The following is an 18570-nucleotide window of genomic DNA, read 5'->3' on the forward strand; positions in this document are numbered from 1 at the left end:
GGGCTCCCTGGTTCTGAGCAAAAGGTGTAGCCCATGTGGAAAGGCCTGGTGGTACTTTGCAGGCACAGGCCTTTCTCCCGTAACACAGCGCAGAGAGAGCCTGGCTGCCTGTTCTGGCACGGAGGTGCCTGGTTCTGTAATCTACTCGATTTCTTCTCTTTCCCTCACTGCCTGGGCTGCTTCTCCGAAGTCCATCACAGTGCCAGGCAGCAGACCTCCCCACGCTGGGCGTGGAGCCTGGACCCTCAGCCGCTTTAAAGGCCAAAGACACTGGTCTCCTCAGGCAAACCTGGCGTTCCTATGGAGATCTGGCTGTTAACAGTAGCACCAGCAGTTGGACCAGGTTCAGTTACTTGCTCTTCTGAGGCAGTTTCTCCATGCTAACCTGAGCCGTGCTGCCTACTCTGTGGGGACTCCTGAGAAGGCAGAGTGAGAGCAGACAGTGCTTATGTGTGAAACACATGCTGGTGGGGTGTACGTGGAAATTGGCATACCCTTCCAAAAAATGAACAAATAAAGTTGCCATCCAAGTACAGCCATTACCCAGAGGATAAGCCTGACCATAAGCTGATTTTTGGAAAAGTGTGAATGAGGCCCTGGCCGGTTGGCTCAGTAGTAGAGCGTTGGCCTGGCATGCAGAAGTCCCGGGTTCGATTCCCAGCCAGGGCACACAGGAGAAGCGCCCATCTGCTTCTCCACCCCTCCCCCTCTCCTTCCTCTCAGTCTCTCTCTTCCCCTCCAGAAGCGAGGCTCCATTGGAGCAAAGATGGCCTGGGCGCTGGGGATGGCTCCTTGGCCTCTGCCCCAGGCGCTAAGAGTGGCTCTGGTCGCGACAGAGCAACGCCCCGAAGGGGCAGAGCATCGCCCCCTGGTGGGCGTGCCGGGTGGATCCCGGTGGGGCGCATGCGGGAGTCTGTCTGTCTATCCCCGTTTCCAGCTTCAGAAAAATACAAAAAAAAAAAGAAAAAAAAGAAAAGTGTGAATGAAGAATCTCTTAATATCCACAACCCAGCAACCAGGGTGTAACCTAGGGAAGGCAGATCAGGAAGGCGCTTTTGTTGGAAAAGTGAAAATGAAACGTAGGAGTAGAGTTCTCAAGGGGAGACGCCCACACCTGAGTGCCCCAGCTGTGTCCCAGCCCCAGGGCCCCATCGCCCTGTCTCTGGGGCGGGACCTACAAAGAATCTGTGCTGTACAATTCTTCCGGTGATGTAGGAGAGGGGAAAGGGGCAACAAACGGTGACCGAAGGTGATTTGACTTGGGGTGGTGAACTCATAATATACAGACGATGTATTCCAGACTTGTACCTCTGAAACCTGAAATTTTATTAACAAATGTCACCCCAATAAATTAAATAAAAATAAAAGAATTTTCTTAGTGACTGCAGCTAGTTGGACTCATGTGCACCAAAGCAAGCCCCTCGGGCCTGGGGTATGGAAAGGAGCTGAGGTTCCAGGCCGTCAGCAGGCCCGCCAGTCCACTGGGGACTCGCTCTGGGGTCCGACGGCAGCGAGTGAAAGGGAATCCAAGAGAAGGGTGGTCAGGGTGGGAGCAAATATGTGACATCTTTTGTGTATTTTCCAGCAAACTGCTTTTGCTCTGTCTGGCTTTTTCCTTATTTTCACATGCATATTTTTACTTTGTCCAATATATTTTTATTACTGAATTACAATGAAAATACAATTTACTTCTAATATGTACTTAAAAAATAAATCAGGAAAGGGCAAGAAGATATTAGAAGTGTACTCTTTATTTCTCTTTGGTTTATTAACACAAGACATGCGTTCTATAAATAAAAGTAAGATTTTCTGGGAAACAATAAATTGGGGAGGCAGGAGCATAATTTCTACCTACTCACATCTCTGTGGCCAAGTCAAAAGGCTGATCTTCAGCTACCATCTTGGCTTTGACCTCAGATGAAACCCATGTGCTATCTAAGGGGATATGCCCGAGGACATAGGTCACAGTCCTCTGCTCAGAGCTGGGCTGGACCCCAAGCCCACAGAGCAGAGTATCTGTCCTACCTCCTAGTCACAGCCTTTCACAATATCGTTGGGTGATGTCTCTTCTTTTCACAGCGCTACTGGAAAGGCTTCAACACAAAGGGCCAGACCAGCCATTTGCAAACATTCACCATCATACTGAGGAATGGCTGTGAAGAGTGTGACAGTGTCGCTGTTGGTGCGCCTGTGCTCGGGGCCCCGGTTCAGGAGCTGGCTTCATCTTACCTGGAACCGCTGTCAGGTGCAGCATGTCACTTCCACACCCGGAGGTGGGAGTGCACTCAGGCAGGCCACAAGAGCAGCAGATCACGGAAAATGATCTACCACCCCAGTGGCGGAATCTGGGCCAGCACCCTAAGGACCAGGCAAGGCCCGTTTATTAGCCCACTAACGGATTCTTCACACCTTCACAATCCAGGCTTGTCAGTGCTGCTTCAAATTCACAAAACAAGGGGCTTTTTATAATAAGATGAGCGCTGACACACTCCCCTCTACCAGGAAATACAGACCCCTACCTCCTTCGAGTCTACTTCTAGGCAAACCAAGAGGGAGTGCGGAATGTCAGAGCTCCTCCATGAGCTCAGGCTAAACTCCCTCAGACTGAGTTGTTAAAAAAGAAACAAAACAAAAACATCATTTTCAAGTGCTTGTAACAGAGGCCCAGCGCCTAAGTGGCAGGCAACAAAGGTACTTCCCCTCTGGATACATGGCGATTGCACCCTGGTAAACCAGGGCGGAAGACGTCTCAGGCTCCACGTTGTGCCTTTCTGAACAGACTTCCGAGCCACAGCGGTGGACTGGAGGCCACCCAGGTGGAGATCGGGACCCTAAGACCCAGTCTTGCACTAAAGTAATTGTACCCTCTTTTAGTCTTCCTGGAAGCATTGTAAAACAACAGATTTTGGCAGCAGCAGTTGAAGGACAGCTCCACTGCCCAGTGCATCGGTAACACAAGGTGTCCTCCTGTTCAGGCCCTGCTGTGCTACATGAAGGTTCAATCCAGGGAAGGGGAGGAAGGAGCATGGGGTATCTTCAAGAGGTCATTTGCTAAGCTCAGAGGAAGAAATATAAACTCTGTTCTTTGTAGCAGCAAGAGTCTTTCAGCCTTTAGTCCTCTGTATCATAAAGTCAGTTTTGCTTGAATGTAATGGTCCACCTTGCTAAACAGTCTGCCAAGGGCCGGAGGCAGGCCAGGCCCCTGGAATTGGCGAGTGGATGGAGGAGCAGTGTGGACTGGCAGGATAGACAAGTTACCAGACCAAGCCAGCCCACGACTGGTGGAAGGACCAAGTCCTTGGTGAGGCTGGAGGTACAGATAATGTGCCCCGGAAGCATCGCAATGAGACGGCTAGCTAAGAATGACGACGGGCAAGTGAGACTGGCCAGACCCACCGTTTCTGCTGGTCACGTGAGAAAGGAATGACAGTGGGGTGGGGAGTCTGAGTGAGCGCCATGGTGGCAGTGGGAGGTAACCACAGGGGCACCCGGATCCTCCAGTGACCAGCTGGGAGCCCCCACCTAGAAGAGTGGCAGTAATTCAGCAGACTCGCTAAGCCTACGATTAAAAAAGTCCTCTGATGATGGGTGTGAAGACAAACCCCATGAGCACCTTGCCACAGGACCAGTCGAGTGCACTGACTCCAGACACGCTGGGGCTCAGAGGGATCCCCAAGTGCTACACGAGGCCTCAGGACCCTGGGATCCGAATGTGGGGGCGGTCACCGCCCTTCTCATGTTGGGTGGTTTTCTATTTAAACACAGATTTCCCTTTAGTGTCTTTTTATTTGTTCATGTTTTCTTCTTGCAAAAAATGTTCACTTTAAAAAAAAAGTATTTTTCTTTCCAGTTTCTTTCAAGTGTTTCTTTAAATTTCCCTCAGTTTCTTTCAAGTATCTTTTTTTCTTCTGTTTCTCCTGAATAAGATGAAAAACATCTCACCAAAATCCCAAAATTAGACATGGGAAGAGCTTCCGATCACCCTGCTTCCAAGAGACGAGGACAGAAGCCTCTGCGCCCAGGACGGAAGGAGCTGCTCGCGTGCCGCCAGGCCCCTGACCGAGACCACGCCCTCGCCCTCGCCGGCAGTGAGAACACGCAGGCGCGCATCGTCCTGTCCACGACACCCCGTCCCCACAGGCTTGGCCGCTGCAGCCACCCTGCACAAATTGGCCACTACATGGTTGGAGGACAGCAGGCGAGGAGTGTCAGATGGAAGGCTGTCTGCCTGGGGTGGCCCAGAGCTGTGGCAGGTGGGAGCTGGAGATGTGTGGACCAGCAAAGCCGTCGCGTGTCACCAGCTGTGGGACCCAGAGGGGCTTCTGTCCCATGCTGTGCATCTTGATGACCTCAACTTGGAGGTCACAAGGGCAGCACAGTGAGGGAAGACTTAAGCACCTGGAAAAACTGTACCTCTGGCGAGCTCACATGTCCCCCCGTCTTCTGGCCACTGCCTCTCCCGAGAGGGATGGCCCCCGGGAGGAAGCGCTGTGTTTGTACCAGATCCCTGCCCCACCACATCCCATCCTCCGTCTCAGATGGTGAGGAGAGGAATACAGCCCACACCGACCCCTCCCTCGTGACATGCCATGGGGGCCATAAATGTCCAGCGGTCCGACTCCGGGTCGTACATCTCCACCGAGCTGAGGTTCGACTGTCCATCATAGCCCCCCACAGCATAGAGGCGCCCACAGCTGGCCACGAGGGAGACGCGACTGCGGCGCGTGTGCATGGGCACGATCAGGCACCACTGGTCCGCGACGGAGCTGTACACCTCGGCGATGCTGAGGAAGCCAGAGCCGTCGTAGCCCCCGCAGACGAACATCTTGCTCCCCAGAGAGGCGGCTCCGTGGCGGCAGCGCTTGTTGAGCATGCTGGCGGCTGGGTGCCAGGTGGCCGTGTGGTGGTTGTAGTGCTCCACCTGAGCAGGGAAAGAGGCACAGGACAGTCAGAGCCAAGGCCCAGGCATGGGTGCCCTCGTGGGCACAGAGGCCTCACAGTGTCAGACCCCAGCGGGACGCCCAGCGACGAGGACATCTGCCAGCACATGCTCTGGCCCTGACGCTGTCCCCTCTGCTCTTGGGCCGACAGGGACAGGTGAAAGAGCCTAATCGGACCCCTTCCTTCCATTCTGTCTAAGGAACTCAATGAAGGACTCGCCCATGGCTGCTCCACTGTGGAGGGACAGAGCCGGCGAGGGCAGGTCTCCCGAAACCCGTCCAGAGTGCGTTCCCACTGCAGCCCTGATGGATTCGGGGACCCAGCCGCCAGTAAACAGCTGCTGAGGTTTCCTTTCAAACAAATTATGCAGAATTCAACTGTCTGTAGTCACACGCTGCCGTCTAATTGGTCTTACTGTAGGCGGAACCCCCACCAGGTCTCATGAAGCATTCGATGCAGAACCAAACAGGGTTGGGAGGAGTGGCGACACTCGGCCTCCCTGGTGCACATTGGTTCCCATGCTCAGAATCTCAGAGCTCACACAGTATACGGCCCAAAACCTTGCTGGCTGCTGCCTTACCCAGCAATGGGAAGGCTCTAGTTTCTTCCAGAAAACTGCCTTTGCAAATAGCTCTCAAAGAAGGAAGGAGTGGGTGCCCTCGGCCCAGCAACAGCCCAGACTCACGCTGTTGAAGATCTGCAGACCGTCGTGACCGCCCGACACATAGATCCTGCCCTCAAAGACTGTCACCCCAGCAGCACTGCGGTTCGAGCTCATTGGGGTCACCACTGTCCACCTTCAGGAAAGAGCCAGAGCAGAGGGGAACGCGTGAGATCTGGTGTCCCCGTCCTCCAAAGACAGCAGAAAAAGGTTCGGGAGCACCGAGCTGTGCTCCTTCTCAGCCTGGGCAACCTCCCTGCTTCTTAGTCCCCTCGGCCACCACCTGTGGACAGCCTTCTCTGCTGCTGCCTCGCCCCCAGCCTCAGACTCGCAGTGGCTCTTCTCCGAGGCCCTGAAATCAGCAGGGCCCAAACAAGGCCTCTCTTCCACGTGGGCTTCTCCCTGCACTGCCAGATCTTGTTCAAGGCTCAGCAGCTACCTAGTTGCTGTACTTGTAAGCTCGGCATTTTTCTGGCCTCTTCTCCCTCATCTCTAACGTTCATGTGGTCGCCAATTCCCGGCTGGCTCTCCTCCCGGCCACCGCTTGTCCCCATCTCCTGGCCTCTCACCTGGACCACTGAAACAGCCCCTCACAGGTGGGCTGGCAATCAGGCCATTTCCGTTTGGACCCTGAGCAGCACATCCCTCCAGTGGCTCCTCACTGTCTCCTCTAAGGCAGTCCAACTTCCCTAAGGTGGTTCTTTACCACTCGCTCCTGGTTTACCCACCAGCTTTGCCCCTGCCACGCATCCCCCATGCTCGCTCCCTGATCACACCGGGCACTGCCTTATCTCCGAGATTCTCTTCTTGTCTCCCTGACTAAATGGGCATCACCCATTATCCATGACGGGTCTAACCCTGCCTCTCTCTGAACCCCAGAAATGAAGGCGTTCCCCACTCTGTGCCCCAGAGCACCAGACACAGGCCCCCTGGGTAGGACAACCGTGATGTACCTATGACCCAGCAGACTGGGGGTTACTTACAATCTTAGATACCCTGCTTGCTGCCTGATATATAATAAGTTAGTTAAATGAATGGAATATTAGCTCAAAAGCACTTTCATGAATCCCTTCTACTAATGTGCTTATATTTTGTTACATAACATGAAAAAATTACTTAAATGAAAAATTGGGGCTAACGCTGCTAGTGTTTTCCAAAGAGTGCTCCACAAAATAATTCTATAAGATGGTGCTAGGTGTTATATAAAATGAGGTTGGCCCTGGCTGGCTGGCTCAGTGGTAGAGCGTCAGCCTGGCGTGCAGGAGTCCCGGGTTCAATTCCTGGCCAGGGCACACAGGAGAAGCGCCCATCTGCTTCTCCACCCCCCCCTCTCCTTCCTCTCTGTCTCTCTCTTCCCCTCCCGCAGCCGAGGCTCCATTGGAGCAAAGATGGCCCGGGCGCTGGGGATGGCTCTGTGGCCTCTGCCTCAGGCGCTAGAATGGCTCTGAATACAGCAGAGCGATGCCCCAGAGGGGCAGAACATTGCCCCCTGGTGGGCATGCCGGGTGGATCCCGGTGGGGTGCATGCGGGAGTCTGTCTGACTGCCTCCCCGTTTCCAGCTTCAGAAAAATGAAAAAAAAAAAAAATAAATAAAATGAGGCTAAACATGTCTCTTTACTGCAGAATTTTCCATCTTTAAAATGCTAACGTTGGCCCTGGCCGGTTGGCTCAGTGGTAGAGCGTCGGCCTAGCGTGCAGGAGTCCCGGGTTCGATTCCCGGCCAGGGCACACAGGAGAAGCACCCATCTGCTTCTCCACCCCTCCCCCTCTCCTTCCTCTCTGTCTCTCTCTTCCCCTCCCGCAGCCAAGGCTCCATTGGAGCAAAGTTGGCCCGGGCACTGAGGATGACTCTATGGCCTCTGCCTCAGGTGCTAGAGTGGCTCTGGTTGCAACAGAGCGACGCCCCAAATGGGCAGAGCATCGCCCCCTGGTGGGCAGAGCGTCGCCCCTGGTGGGCATGCCGGGTGGATCCCGGTCGGGCGCATGCAGGAGTCTGTCTGACTGCCTCCCCGTTTCCAGCTTCAGAAAAATGCAAAACAAACAAACAAAAAACAAAAAAACCCCAAAACGCTAATGTTGCATTATGAAGAGATAAGGACTCTGGGGGTGACATCAGTTTCCAACTTCTTTGACTATTTGACCATGTAACTTTTTAATTTTTTTCAAATCATATCCTACCCACTTTATGAAAGTGCTGTTCATCTATTCCTTATCCTTTCACCTGCGTTTCCATTATTACAATGGGCTGATGATTTAGCTCAAACAGAACATTAAATAAATGCTTCCAGTATATATGCAGACTGTTTGTTTTTAAAATTTAATTTCTCATTCATTTCACCAAAGGTTATTAAATGCCTATTACAGTGAGTCCTCAGGTTAAGACACAGTTCTGTTTCTACAACAGTGACATAACCCAAATTTTGGTGTAAGTCGAAACAAACCCTAGACTAAATGACTTACCTATCCTAATACAGTTGTAAGATAACTAGAACGTAAAAACACAACTAAGCCACAGAAAAAGGAAAACGACATAAATATACTGCATGGTACACGGTACTGTAGTAACAGAAAAAAATGAATGTAAAAAAAAAGTACGGCACTAACAGCAAAAGCTGAAACACTCACATCTCAATTTTTCAAAGTTGTTATGGGCATGAGAATCGTAAACTTGAAATACCATACGTCAAGACTGTCATACCTGAGGATCCGCTGTACATGCAAGGTACTACACAAGGGCTAACAGGGTAAGCTACGCTCTATTCACCAGAAGCCTGATTTCTAACTACCGCTGCCATGCTTCATTCTGTTCAGCAAGCCCCAGGCCCCGGAGGAGGCGGAGTCCTTACTTGTCTGTCTCAGGTGAGTAGGTCTCCACAGAGTTGAGAGAAGAGTTGCCATCATAGCCCCCACAGACGTAGATCTGCCCGTCCAGCACGACAGTCCCCATGGCACTGAAACAGACAGAGCTGTCATCCCCGACGGGCCTCAGGCTCTCTGGGGCAACCTTCATGCTCACTGGGAAATAACCTTAACCGCAGATGCCTCTTTCCAGAACAGCCTAAACCCCAGGTGTGTGGTTAACTGAAGGCGGGACATGGACGGGAAGGAAACTGCTCTGAGGCTCCTCGTGTCTTCCGCCCTGACTGGGCTCCCTCCCTGCCCCCACCAAGTCCTTCCTATGTCTCATGCTGACCCTCCATGCTGTGCTCGTGGTCTCGTTTACCTTTAAGGCCCTAGTGAAATTCCTCGCTCTTCTCAAGAAGCCATCCTGACCCCTCAGCAAGAATTCCTCCCTCCCGACCCACACTCCATCAGGGTGACCCTGACAGCGCTTTGTACACACAGGCCCTCAACACGTCTGTTGTTGCCATGATTTCCCCACTCTCTTCACTATCAAGTTTGACACGGACCTAATTTGTTGCAGTAGGTGATGGAACAGCTCCTGTTGTTGCACACTTATACATGTCAGGTAACCTGCACACTCACGCGTGTCAGATACCCTCCAGTCACACGTGTCAGGTACCCTGCACACTCACGCGTGTCAGATACCCTCCAGTCACACGTGTCAGGTACCCTACCCTGCACTCACACATGTCAGGTACCCCGCACTCACACACATGTCAGGTACCCTGCACTCACACACGTGTCAGGTACCCTGCACTCACACACGTGTCGGGTACCCTGCACTCACACACATGTCAGGTACCGTGAACACTCACACACGTGCCAGGTACCCTACAGTCACACACGTGTCAGGTACCCTGCACTCACACACGTGTCAGGCACCCTACAGTCACACACGTGTCAGGCACCCCACAGTCACACACGTGTCGGGTACCCCGCACTCACACACGTGCCAGGCACCCCGCACTCACACACGTGCCAGGTACCCCGCACTCACACGTGTCACGTACCCTGCACTCACACACGTGTCACGTACCCTGCACTCACACACGTGTCAGGTACCCTGCACTTCCTACTTTCCACCCTCGCCACACCCTACTAGGGAGCAGAACCACTGTCACCATACCTGGGGGCAGCCCCGGCACAGGAGGCTGGGCCCCTCTCTCCGGCTGCCCAGACAGGCACCCCCTCCCTAAGAGACGGGCTTGGACCTAAGAGACGGGCCCCACTCCCATGCTGTTCACAATGCCAACCTCTCCTAATCCAAAGACCCAGGGTCTGGTATAACCATGTCTGTTCTACACAGAGCCTCGGAGAAATGAAATATGAACGCCAAGCTTCCCGAGTCACTGTTTTCAAACCTGATACTGGAGATGATTATAAGTAAACCTGGGTGTCTGACAAATAGGAAAATAAAATACACCAGGCTTCCTGCCACCTTTCAAATATACACAGCAAATCAAACTGACGCACACAATGTCCCTTTGAGGGATGTGGTAATAGACCCCCTGAGCCAGTCTGAAAGAGGGAAAGGACTTGCCTTCGGCAGGGACTGTGTGTGGGAAGATCACAAATCACTGGACCTGGCACTATCCTTTCAGAAGCAGACACAGCAGCAACAAAAAAGTCTGAACTATGAACTAGGAGGTAAGAAGGAGCACGAAGGGGTAAGGGAAATGCCGACGGTGGGGCTGCACTCAACTGCGAGAGAAAGCGGGAAGACCCGGGACAGGAAGGAACAAGGGCAGAAAACACCCCGTCACCAACCGGCGGGGCAGTCGTGTGGGACATCAGGAGGGAAGCGACTGGGAACATTTTAAGGTAGCCTATAATTTAAAGGGAGGAAGTGGAGCTGGACCCATGCTACTAATAACAGGGCATTAACCAGAGCGAGGGGAGCAAACAGCTGGAGAGAGGACTTTCCTCCCAGACAACTCTCCAAACCCACGGCATCAAAGCTAGAAAGCAGCCCAGACAAACAAGGAAGAACTGATCGCAGTCAAAGAAACAAGGCAGCCACGGTTGGGGTATGGACCCATGAGTCATTCGAGGCCACAGAAAGTGGCAAAGTATCCAAGGAGTGCGGAGGGAGCCCCAAAGTGGCAATGGGGGGAGGGGGGAGGACCATGAGAGCATTAGCTCACTGCCTCAGGATGAGCAGATCTCACGGAGATATTTTTTTCTCCCCAAACCAGCTATGACTCCTTGTAAATCTGCTCTTATTGGCACAAAGGCGGATTCCTCCTGGCTCGAGGCACCAGTGAAGGCAGGGCGTGTGTATCACAGCTACGACCCTTCCATGTGGCAGGGGACTTGCTTCCACACTGACTCTTCTTCCTCACCACACATGCAGTCACTTGAGCTTTTTGTGTGGTCACATGATCTTCTAAGTAGCGAACCCACAATATGGCCCGAGGAAGCGATCTGTGAGGTAAATACTCAGAAAGTTCCTTAAAGAGCAACTGGCCCAGTCATTTCAAACTGCCCCTTTCAAAAAACAACGCCTATAACTTTCCCCCCTCAAGGTGGGCACAGGTCAAGAAGCTCAGCACGTGAAAGTGACTCCGTAGCGCTGTTCTGGTTAAACGGGCAGGGGCTGCACTGCTGTCCTCTCCTCTGTCAGTCCTGGGGGAGAAACACAAGGCTTGCACCTGAAACCACTAACCCACTCCGGGCATGGCGGGCATTTCACTCTGGGCAGTGGCTCACTGAGGGCGGAAGTCCATGGAGCCTGTCCAGCCTACCTCCCACTCCAGAGCTCCCACTGCTCAACCCAGGGAACACTCCGCACATCCCACGGAAGGAGAGGTGCCCCGACACTCCAGCACCAGGAAGGTTAAATGGGCACCGTCTGGATGTCCTGCCACCCCACTTCTTATTCAGGAAATGTGAGTAAGCAAGTAGTGATGGAGGGATGTGTTAAGAGACATGTGGACTTGGTCCACCTCCCCGGTGCCCGTGTGCGCATGCGGGGAGGGTGTGGCCCTGGAAGTGAAGGACATTGCTGGGGTTCACGGTCCCCGGGTAGAGAAAGCACATGCCTGCCCGGGATCCTGGGGGAAAGAAAGTATGAAGAAAAACACCTTGGATTTTCCTCTTATCACTCCTTATTCTTCACGTTTCCACTTTAATTCCACCTCTTCCCTGAAATCTTCCCGACGGTCCAGTCTAGCTTCTCTCTCTCACCGAATCTTCCATAATACACATCTTCAGGCCTGATCTGGCACTGAACTAACAATACGACTCCACACGTCCATGACTCGTCTCCCGAGCTCCTCACCGGGCCAGGCGGGCACGGTACTTTAAGCAGATGGGGGCTCGCCCATCAGGAGGAGCCGGCAGTGGCCGGCCCGGCTGCAGGAAATTCCCAGGCCAGGGCTCCTGCTTCCTTATGTGCCCTGCTTGTCTACGTGGCACTCCCCAGACGCCCTGGGGGCTGCTCGGGGGCACAAGCGGCTTCCGGAACAGAGTACCTTCTCTTGCTGTTCATGCTCCCCACTCTGGTCCATGTGTCCGTCTCTGGGTTGTAGACCTCCACCGTGCTCAGCCGTAGCTGGCCGTCGTATCCCCCGATGGCATAGAGAAGCCCGTTCACTACAGCCACGCCAACGCGGCTGCGGGCTGTTGTCATGGGATGGCACTTCTCCCAGCGGTTGGCGATGGGGTCGAACACTTCCACCACATTCAGGGAATCACCTGCATAAAAATTTGCTACTCAAATTTAAACAAATGAGACCACTCGTTTAGATCACAACTGTTGGGTACTGATCATATGGAATGTTTAACTTGATTCTATCGGCGCTTCCCACAGAACTTCTCAAGCTGGAAGGGCCCACTAACAAATTTCAGCCACAACAATGGCAAACCTAATTCTTTGAGGAAAATCAGAATCAGATGGGAGGCATTCACTTTCTAGAAAGGGTAATTTTAAGTTGCAACGAGGTACCCTGCCTGCTTAAAGCCAGAGATAAAGGGAGATCAATACCCTCTTCCCTGAAGCAGGAGGCATGCCCAGAGGAAGGGTTCCAATGCCCATTTTTACTTGCTGGCCCTTGACCCTGGGCAGGCGGCTTTATGTCCCCAGCCTCTGCTCTCACAGTTGGAGTGAAGACAAGCTCCAGGGCAGAGCGACCGTGAGGGTGAAGTGACGTGATACGTAAATAACCTAGCGCAGTTCTAGCACAGACTATGATACGTAAATAACCTAGCGCAGTTCTAGCACAGACTAACTGCTCAGTGAACAGCAGTCACAGTAGCAAGGAATGAGAATTCCAAGCCTACCTTTCATCAGGCTTTTGTGCAAAACAAATAAAAGACTTCCCTTCCCTGCTTCACCCTGCTCTGGGGCGCAGGCTGTCCACTGAGAACTTAGAGGTCATGTGGTTAACGAGCAGCAGAGACTAGTGCCCACCTTTCATTAACTTTCAATTAAAAACAAAACTTCCAGGACTGCCCACCAACTCGCCACCTCCCACAAAGCTGGATGACAGTGAAAGGCCTGGCCTCCACACCGGAGATAACACGCCCTGTGCCACCATCCTGCCAGGATTCAGGTGTCCGTATTGCCGTCTCTACTAAATCTCTATGGCCGTGCAGTGGTGCCCGGGCGGCAGGGGGGCGGGGCTCCATGGGGCTTCCCTGAAACCTTGACTGTATGATACAAGAGCTGCCAAGAGCACACGATGGTCAAGTGTATCACAGGAGCCCACAAGTACTGTGGAGAGTGGCAGCCACCGTGTCTTTGGAGAACTGTCCCAACGGTGACATTCTTACAGTCTAATCCAGGGATCCATATGAGCACATGTGATCAGCCTGGTAACAGAACTGGGTCTCTGACTATGTCCTATCCAGGGCTGAGCCTGTCCCACAGCCAATGTGATATTCGGAAAGAGTGCTGGTTCAGGAGCCAGGACCCAAGTTCCCAAGTTCCAGTCCTTGCTCTGCCAAAATCAACTTGTAAAAGTTCTCTGGGCCTCAATTTCCCCATCTGTAAGGTAAGGGGGACAGGCCTCAAGAGTTTCTAAGGGCCTCTTTGGCTCCGGTATTCTGACTTAATGGTGTCAATACCTGACATGTTCTAATTACAGAACAATTACATAAAATGGAGACAGGCAAGGGAGGTGACACGCAAGGAGAGGGACCAGAGGACCAGGCTAGGCTGTTTGGAGCTTCCTCATCCACAGAGTCCCAGGTGCTCTGCCACGGGGGAGGTGCAAGGTACCTGCTGAGTTGAGGCCGCCCACGGCATAGATGAGCCCGGCGATGGACGTGCAGCAGCGAGGCCGAGTGCGGAAAGCCGGCAGGTGGGGCCTGCGCTCTGGCATGAGGTGGTAGTCCTTTGCTTCGTCTACCAGGTCCCTGGAATAAGGTACAGGATGCTAGGACGGGAAGTATCTTCCCAGTGAGGTCCACAGTGGCATTTCCAAGCCTGGCTTCCCCACTTCCAACTGCAGGGGGGACCCGGGAAGCAAAGCCTTCTGGAAAGCATGGTCTCAAAGAACCCAGCTGAATCCAGTAGAAACCGCACACAGCTACTGAGACATACTCAACCCTGGGGGAGCAAGGCAGGCTCAGCCCACCCTGGCCAACAGAATCAGGATGTGTATCTTCTAACAGGCACACACCTGGCAGGAGGAAAGCAGGGTGGTGGCTAAATGAGCTGAGTTTGGGAGGTTCCAGCAGCAGGAGCAGCGTGTGCAGCCTTTATCCTGTGGCCATTCTTCCTTCCCACCCCCGTGGCTCACGGCCTGCAGTTACCCATCTCTCACCTGCACTCTGGCGACAGAGCCAACTGTTGCTGTCGGGTATCCCTGCCTCCAGCCCCACCCTCCATTCCACCTTCCACACTACAGTCCAAGCTGTTTTCCTAAGAGCCTTTGATTTAACGGCTACACACTGTCTACAGAGTAAAGCTCAAACTCCTCAACAGGACCTCTGAGACTGAGGGTCACTGGGTCCCAGCAACCAGCAGGCGCACCTCTACCCCTACCTGACACACACCTTCAGTCCGCTTGTACCAAGCCACTGACTTCCTCCAGAACCCGCTGTGAACAGGACAAGCAATTTGAAGGAGGATAAACACTTTTGTCTGCAGTTCTACTTTTGTAACAATCCCCCGGTAGGGCTTCCATCTTCTGAGCTGTTCCGGCAGCTCTCTGGCCATGTCACTGACGTACTCTGGGTCACAGTTTCACATGCTGGCCCCATGCCCCACCCTGCCCATCACTGTAGATGCAGCCCAAAGCCACCGAGAACAGAGCACTGACTAACACTGACTGAAGAGGGGGAGGGGTCCCAGAAAGTTACCACTGAGTCAGCTGCTGGTACAGGCAGAGTCAGGGCAGCCAGTACAGATGTCTGTAGGTTCATAAATATCTCAATGAACGGAGATGCTACAAAATCCTCAGATAACTTAGGGGAGGAAACCCCCTCTGCTTTGATACTTCCATATTGCACATTCCTCTGCCCAAGATGTGAGGCTGGCTCTTCCAGGTTCTAGACAGAAGGCAAACCAATCTGGGTGCCCGAGTTAAGACTGACCACTCCAAACCCTTCCCCTCCTAGGTGGCCACGTTCCCTTCTCTGCGCAGACGCTCAGCAGCGCCCTCTGCAGGCCCACCCTGCTCACCTGCACTTGTGGCAGCAGCGCACCAGGTCGTCCTGCTGCACGCGGTCTGAGAGGAACTGGGGCCGGCAGAGGGGCAGACGGATGTTGGACAGCAGCTCAGGCAGGCAGGGCCCCCTTTGCTCCCGGTCGTATCTGACCCAGGCCAGCGCAGCTTCAAAGACCTGCCATGACAGAGAGCAGAAGCTCTGACAGCCGGTCCCCCCAGTCAGAGACCACCTCCCTGGACCCCTCAACCTAAAGTCCTCCACCGAGGCAGTCTCTGAGTCACTCACTCTGTCCTTCCTGTCTCCTGAATCCACTGTTTTCTCTCCACTTCCCCAGCTACCTCATTCGGTCCAATCTCAAAACACAAACCTAGGTTACTGTAAGAGTTGCTGGCTTTCCTCTTGACTTCCTAATGAAAACCTGTCGATGTTACCTATGCCTTTCTGCATCGCAACAATATCCCTGTTAGCCTTCCTTCCTGCTGCGCCTGCGCACTGCTCCTGAATTCCCTCCACCAGGCTGGCTGCTTCCCCTGTTCATACTGTCCCTGTCACCTAGACTGTCCCCACATCTCCTCCTCTTCATCTAAACCCACTCCCCTTTAAGAGCTGACTCAAGATCCATGTTCACCAAGGAACCTTCCCTAATGGCTCCAGCCACAATGGTACCTCTAAAACCCTCCAGCCCTTACGGACGTATCACTCCACAAACGTGAGCCGCCCGGTCATATCCTTGCTCTTGGGAAGAGCGAGTGTCCACACTGCTGAGCTCACAATCCACTTTCTACTGCTCACTCACACCCAGGGGTGACAGCCCTCCAGACACAAAGGAAACCAGCTGAGTGGGGACCAGCTCCCTCAAGGCTTGCCTCCCGGAGCTGGGGCTTCTTCTGCTGAAGTGCAGCTTCAGACCAGGCCAGGACCAGTGACTTCAAACCTCCCTAGCCGCTCGGCCACAGACCTTGTTAGACTTCCCCACTGACCAATGAGCAGAGGCCTGGCCGCAGTGACGCCCCCACCTGCAGGGCCAGGTCCGCGTTTCCACCCGCATTCAAAGCCCTCCATTGCCCAGCTCGCCACCCTCTGCTCAAGTAGTATTTCCTCGCCACTCTCAATACAACTTGCACCATGGCTCTGTTGAAACAAAAGGATTGCCCTTGGGTCCTCTCTGGCTACTAGGACCCTACACTCTCAGCTAAGCTTTTCTTGACCACCCCACGAAGGTATTCCTTTGTCCTCAGAGGACTGTATGATCCCTCACACCGCGCTTTGCCAACAGCTTCTCCTCCTCCTTAGTTCTAAGTACACTAGCACCTGACCTCTAATCCTCACAGCTCAGTAATGGATGACAATCAGCCTTCAACAGGGCTCCCTCTCCCTCAGCCTCCCTCTCAGGTCTCCCCACTCTGAGCCTAGCTGCTCTCCCCTCTCCCATCCATGGGCTCCATGGCTTATTATGCGGCACCCTCACTTTCCCGGCTGTGCGCTTATCTCCCTTAGTCACCCTTACCCAGAAAAAATCTCTACTCCGGTGAGTTCAATGCCCCCTGCTGTGCACGACAGAGCTCACTCTAAATTCGTGACTGCTAACCTCAAGCCCTCTCCATTTCCCTAGCATCATCCATTTGCTCTCCTCCTAGAGCCCCCGTTCATACCTACTCATCTCTCCTCAAACTTCTAACCCTTCGTCCTTACTCTCAGCTGAAACAAGTCAGAGGAGAATGTGAGTAGAATCTACCCGCACCTCGCTGCCCACTCTGCCCCGCCGCCTGCGCTGGGGGTGCACTGAATGACCGCGCCCCTATCAGACCCACAGCCCCTGTGCCCCAGCTGCGTCCCTTCCTACCCCAGGACATCAACCCAGCCAGTAGTCTCCCTTTCCTCCTACATTACCAGTTCTTCCCTCTCTTCTGGAAAATTCCCACCAGCACTCAAACTGCATTGTCATTTCTCTCACCCTAACAAAAACAAACCCCTCCTGACTGCAAATTACCCACTGGCAATGGCCCCAAGGCTCTGCTTTCTTTTAGAAAAAGATTCTTTCAAAAAGTTATCAAAACTTCCTTCCAGGCCCTGGCCGGTTGGCTCAGCGGTAGAGCATCGGCCTGGCGTACGGGGACCCGGATTCGATTCCCGGCCAGGGCACATAGGAGAAGCGCCCATTTGCTTCTCCACCCCCACCCCCCTCCTTCCTCTCTGTCTCTCTCTTCCTCTCCCGCAGCCGAGGCTCCATTGGAGCAGAGATGGCCCAGGCACTGGGGATGGCTCCTTGGCCTCTGCCCCAGGCGCTGGAGTGGCTCTGGTCCCAGCAGAGCGATGCCCCGGAGGGGCAGAGCATCGCCCCCTGGTGGGCAGAGCATCGCCCCTGGTGGGCGTGCCGGGTGGATCCTGGTCGGGCGCATGCGGGAGTCTGTCTGATTGTCTCTCCCTGTTTCCAGCTTCAGAAAAATACAAAAAAAAACTTCCTTCCAGTTCAATGCAGCATTATTTCTAATAGTAAATACCGGAAATAACCTGAACACCCAAGAATAAGGGAAGCAGCGTTGATAAAACCAATAGAATATTATTTAGACACTAAAATGTATAAGGTTTTCATGAAAAGAAAAAAAACCTCAAATGGAATATAATAAAACAAACTATAATAAACAACAACTGCATACACATCACGATCTTCATTTTGTTCATAAAGAAGAGAAACTGAAGACTGAAAAGAGCAGCACCCCCAGCCACCAGCAGGCCGCACCGCGCCCACAGACCTGCTCCTCGGACTTGACGTTCAGCTCGTCCCGGGACACCAGCTCCAGCACGTCCTCCAAGGGCAAGGCCAGGAACTCCTCCGACACGGACACCTCCACGAAGTGCTGGTGCACGAAGCTGTTGGCGGCGTCGTACAGCACGGCGCACATCATCGTCTCGGCGAACTGGCGCACGCCCAGGCAGTTCTTCGGATGAAGCCTTGAGCATAAGAAAAAAAAATGAAAAGAACAAATTTAGAGGAAGAAAGAAGGTTACCTTCAATCATTCTCAGGTTGGGTCTGGGCAGAGCCACACTAACTTTGTCCTCAACTTTGGAAACTCTGTATGACACCAGGTCTGTCTCTCGACCCAACTTGTAAAGGTTTAAAATGAAGACGGTGGCCTCCCGGGTTCTGCCTCACTTGGACCCGGTATTCTGGGCACCTAGAGGGAATGCACACCCTGCAATGCAGCTCTCAGAAGAGAAGGAAAGGAGCACAAGTGATAGAAAAGTGGTTTGCTTTCCCCTGGCTGCTACCATTCTTTTTTTTTTTTTTACATTTTTTAATAAATAAATTTTAAACTCAATTGTACTCGTACTGAAAATCAAGATCAAGCGAGCTTTTGCCCTTCTGCTCCACGGGAGGTTTCTGTCCTCCCTGAGCTCGCCTTAGGACACCTGCGTTACTGTTTGACAGGTGTACCGCCCCAGTCA

The 18570-nt window shown here is 53.2% G+C and overlaps 1 protein-coding gene across 2 annotated transcripts in view; it reads right to left on the reverse strand.

Annotated features, from left to right (window-relative positions):
• Positions 1-1733: 1733 nt before the first annotated feature.
• Positions 1734-18570, reverse strand: part of KLHL18 (kelch like family member 18) — a 51786-nt gene continuing 34949 nt past the window's right edge. The window contains exons 4-10 of one of the 2 annotated variants that reach the window (XM_066351900.1): positions 17876-18074; positions 15136-15296; positions 13729-13865; positions 11981-12203; positions 8450-8554; positions 5627-5738; positions 1734-4921 (exon numbers count right to left, since the gene is read on the reverse strand). In XM_066351900.1, coding sequence (XP_066207997.1) covers positions 4535-4921; positions 5627-5738; positions 8450-8554; positions 11981-12203; positions 13729-13865; positions 15136-15296; positions 17876-18074 — 1324 coding nt within the window. In that variant the 3' untranslated portion in view covers positions 1734-4534. Of the gene's footprint in view, positions 4922-5626; positions 5739-8449; positions 8555-11980; positions 12219-13728; positions 13866-15135; positions 15297-17875; positions 18075-18570 lie in introns of both variants that reach the window. The other variant, XM_066351899.1, reaches the window with a different exon arrangement.

Source organism: Saccopteryx leptura, chromosome 10, assembly GCF_036850995.1.
Source record: "Saccopteryx leptura isolate mSacLep1 chromosome 10, mSacLep1_pri_phased_curated, whole genome shotgun sequence".
NCBI classification, from domain to species: Eukaryota; Metazoa; Chordata; class Mammalia; order Chiroptera; family Emballonuridae; genus Saccopteryx; species Saccopteryx leptura.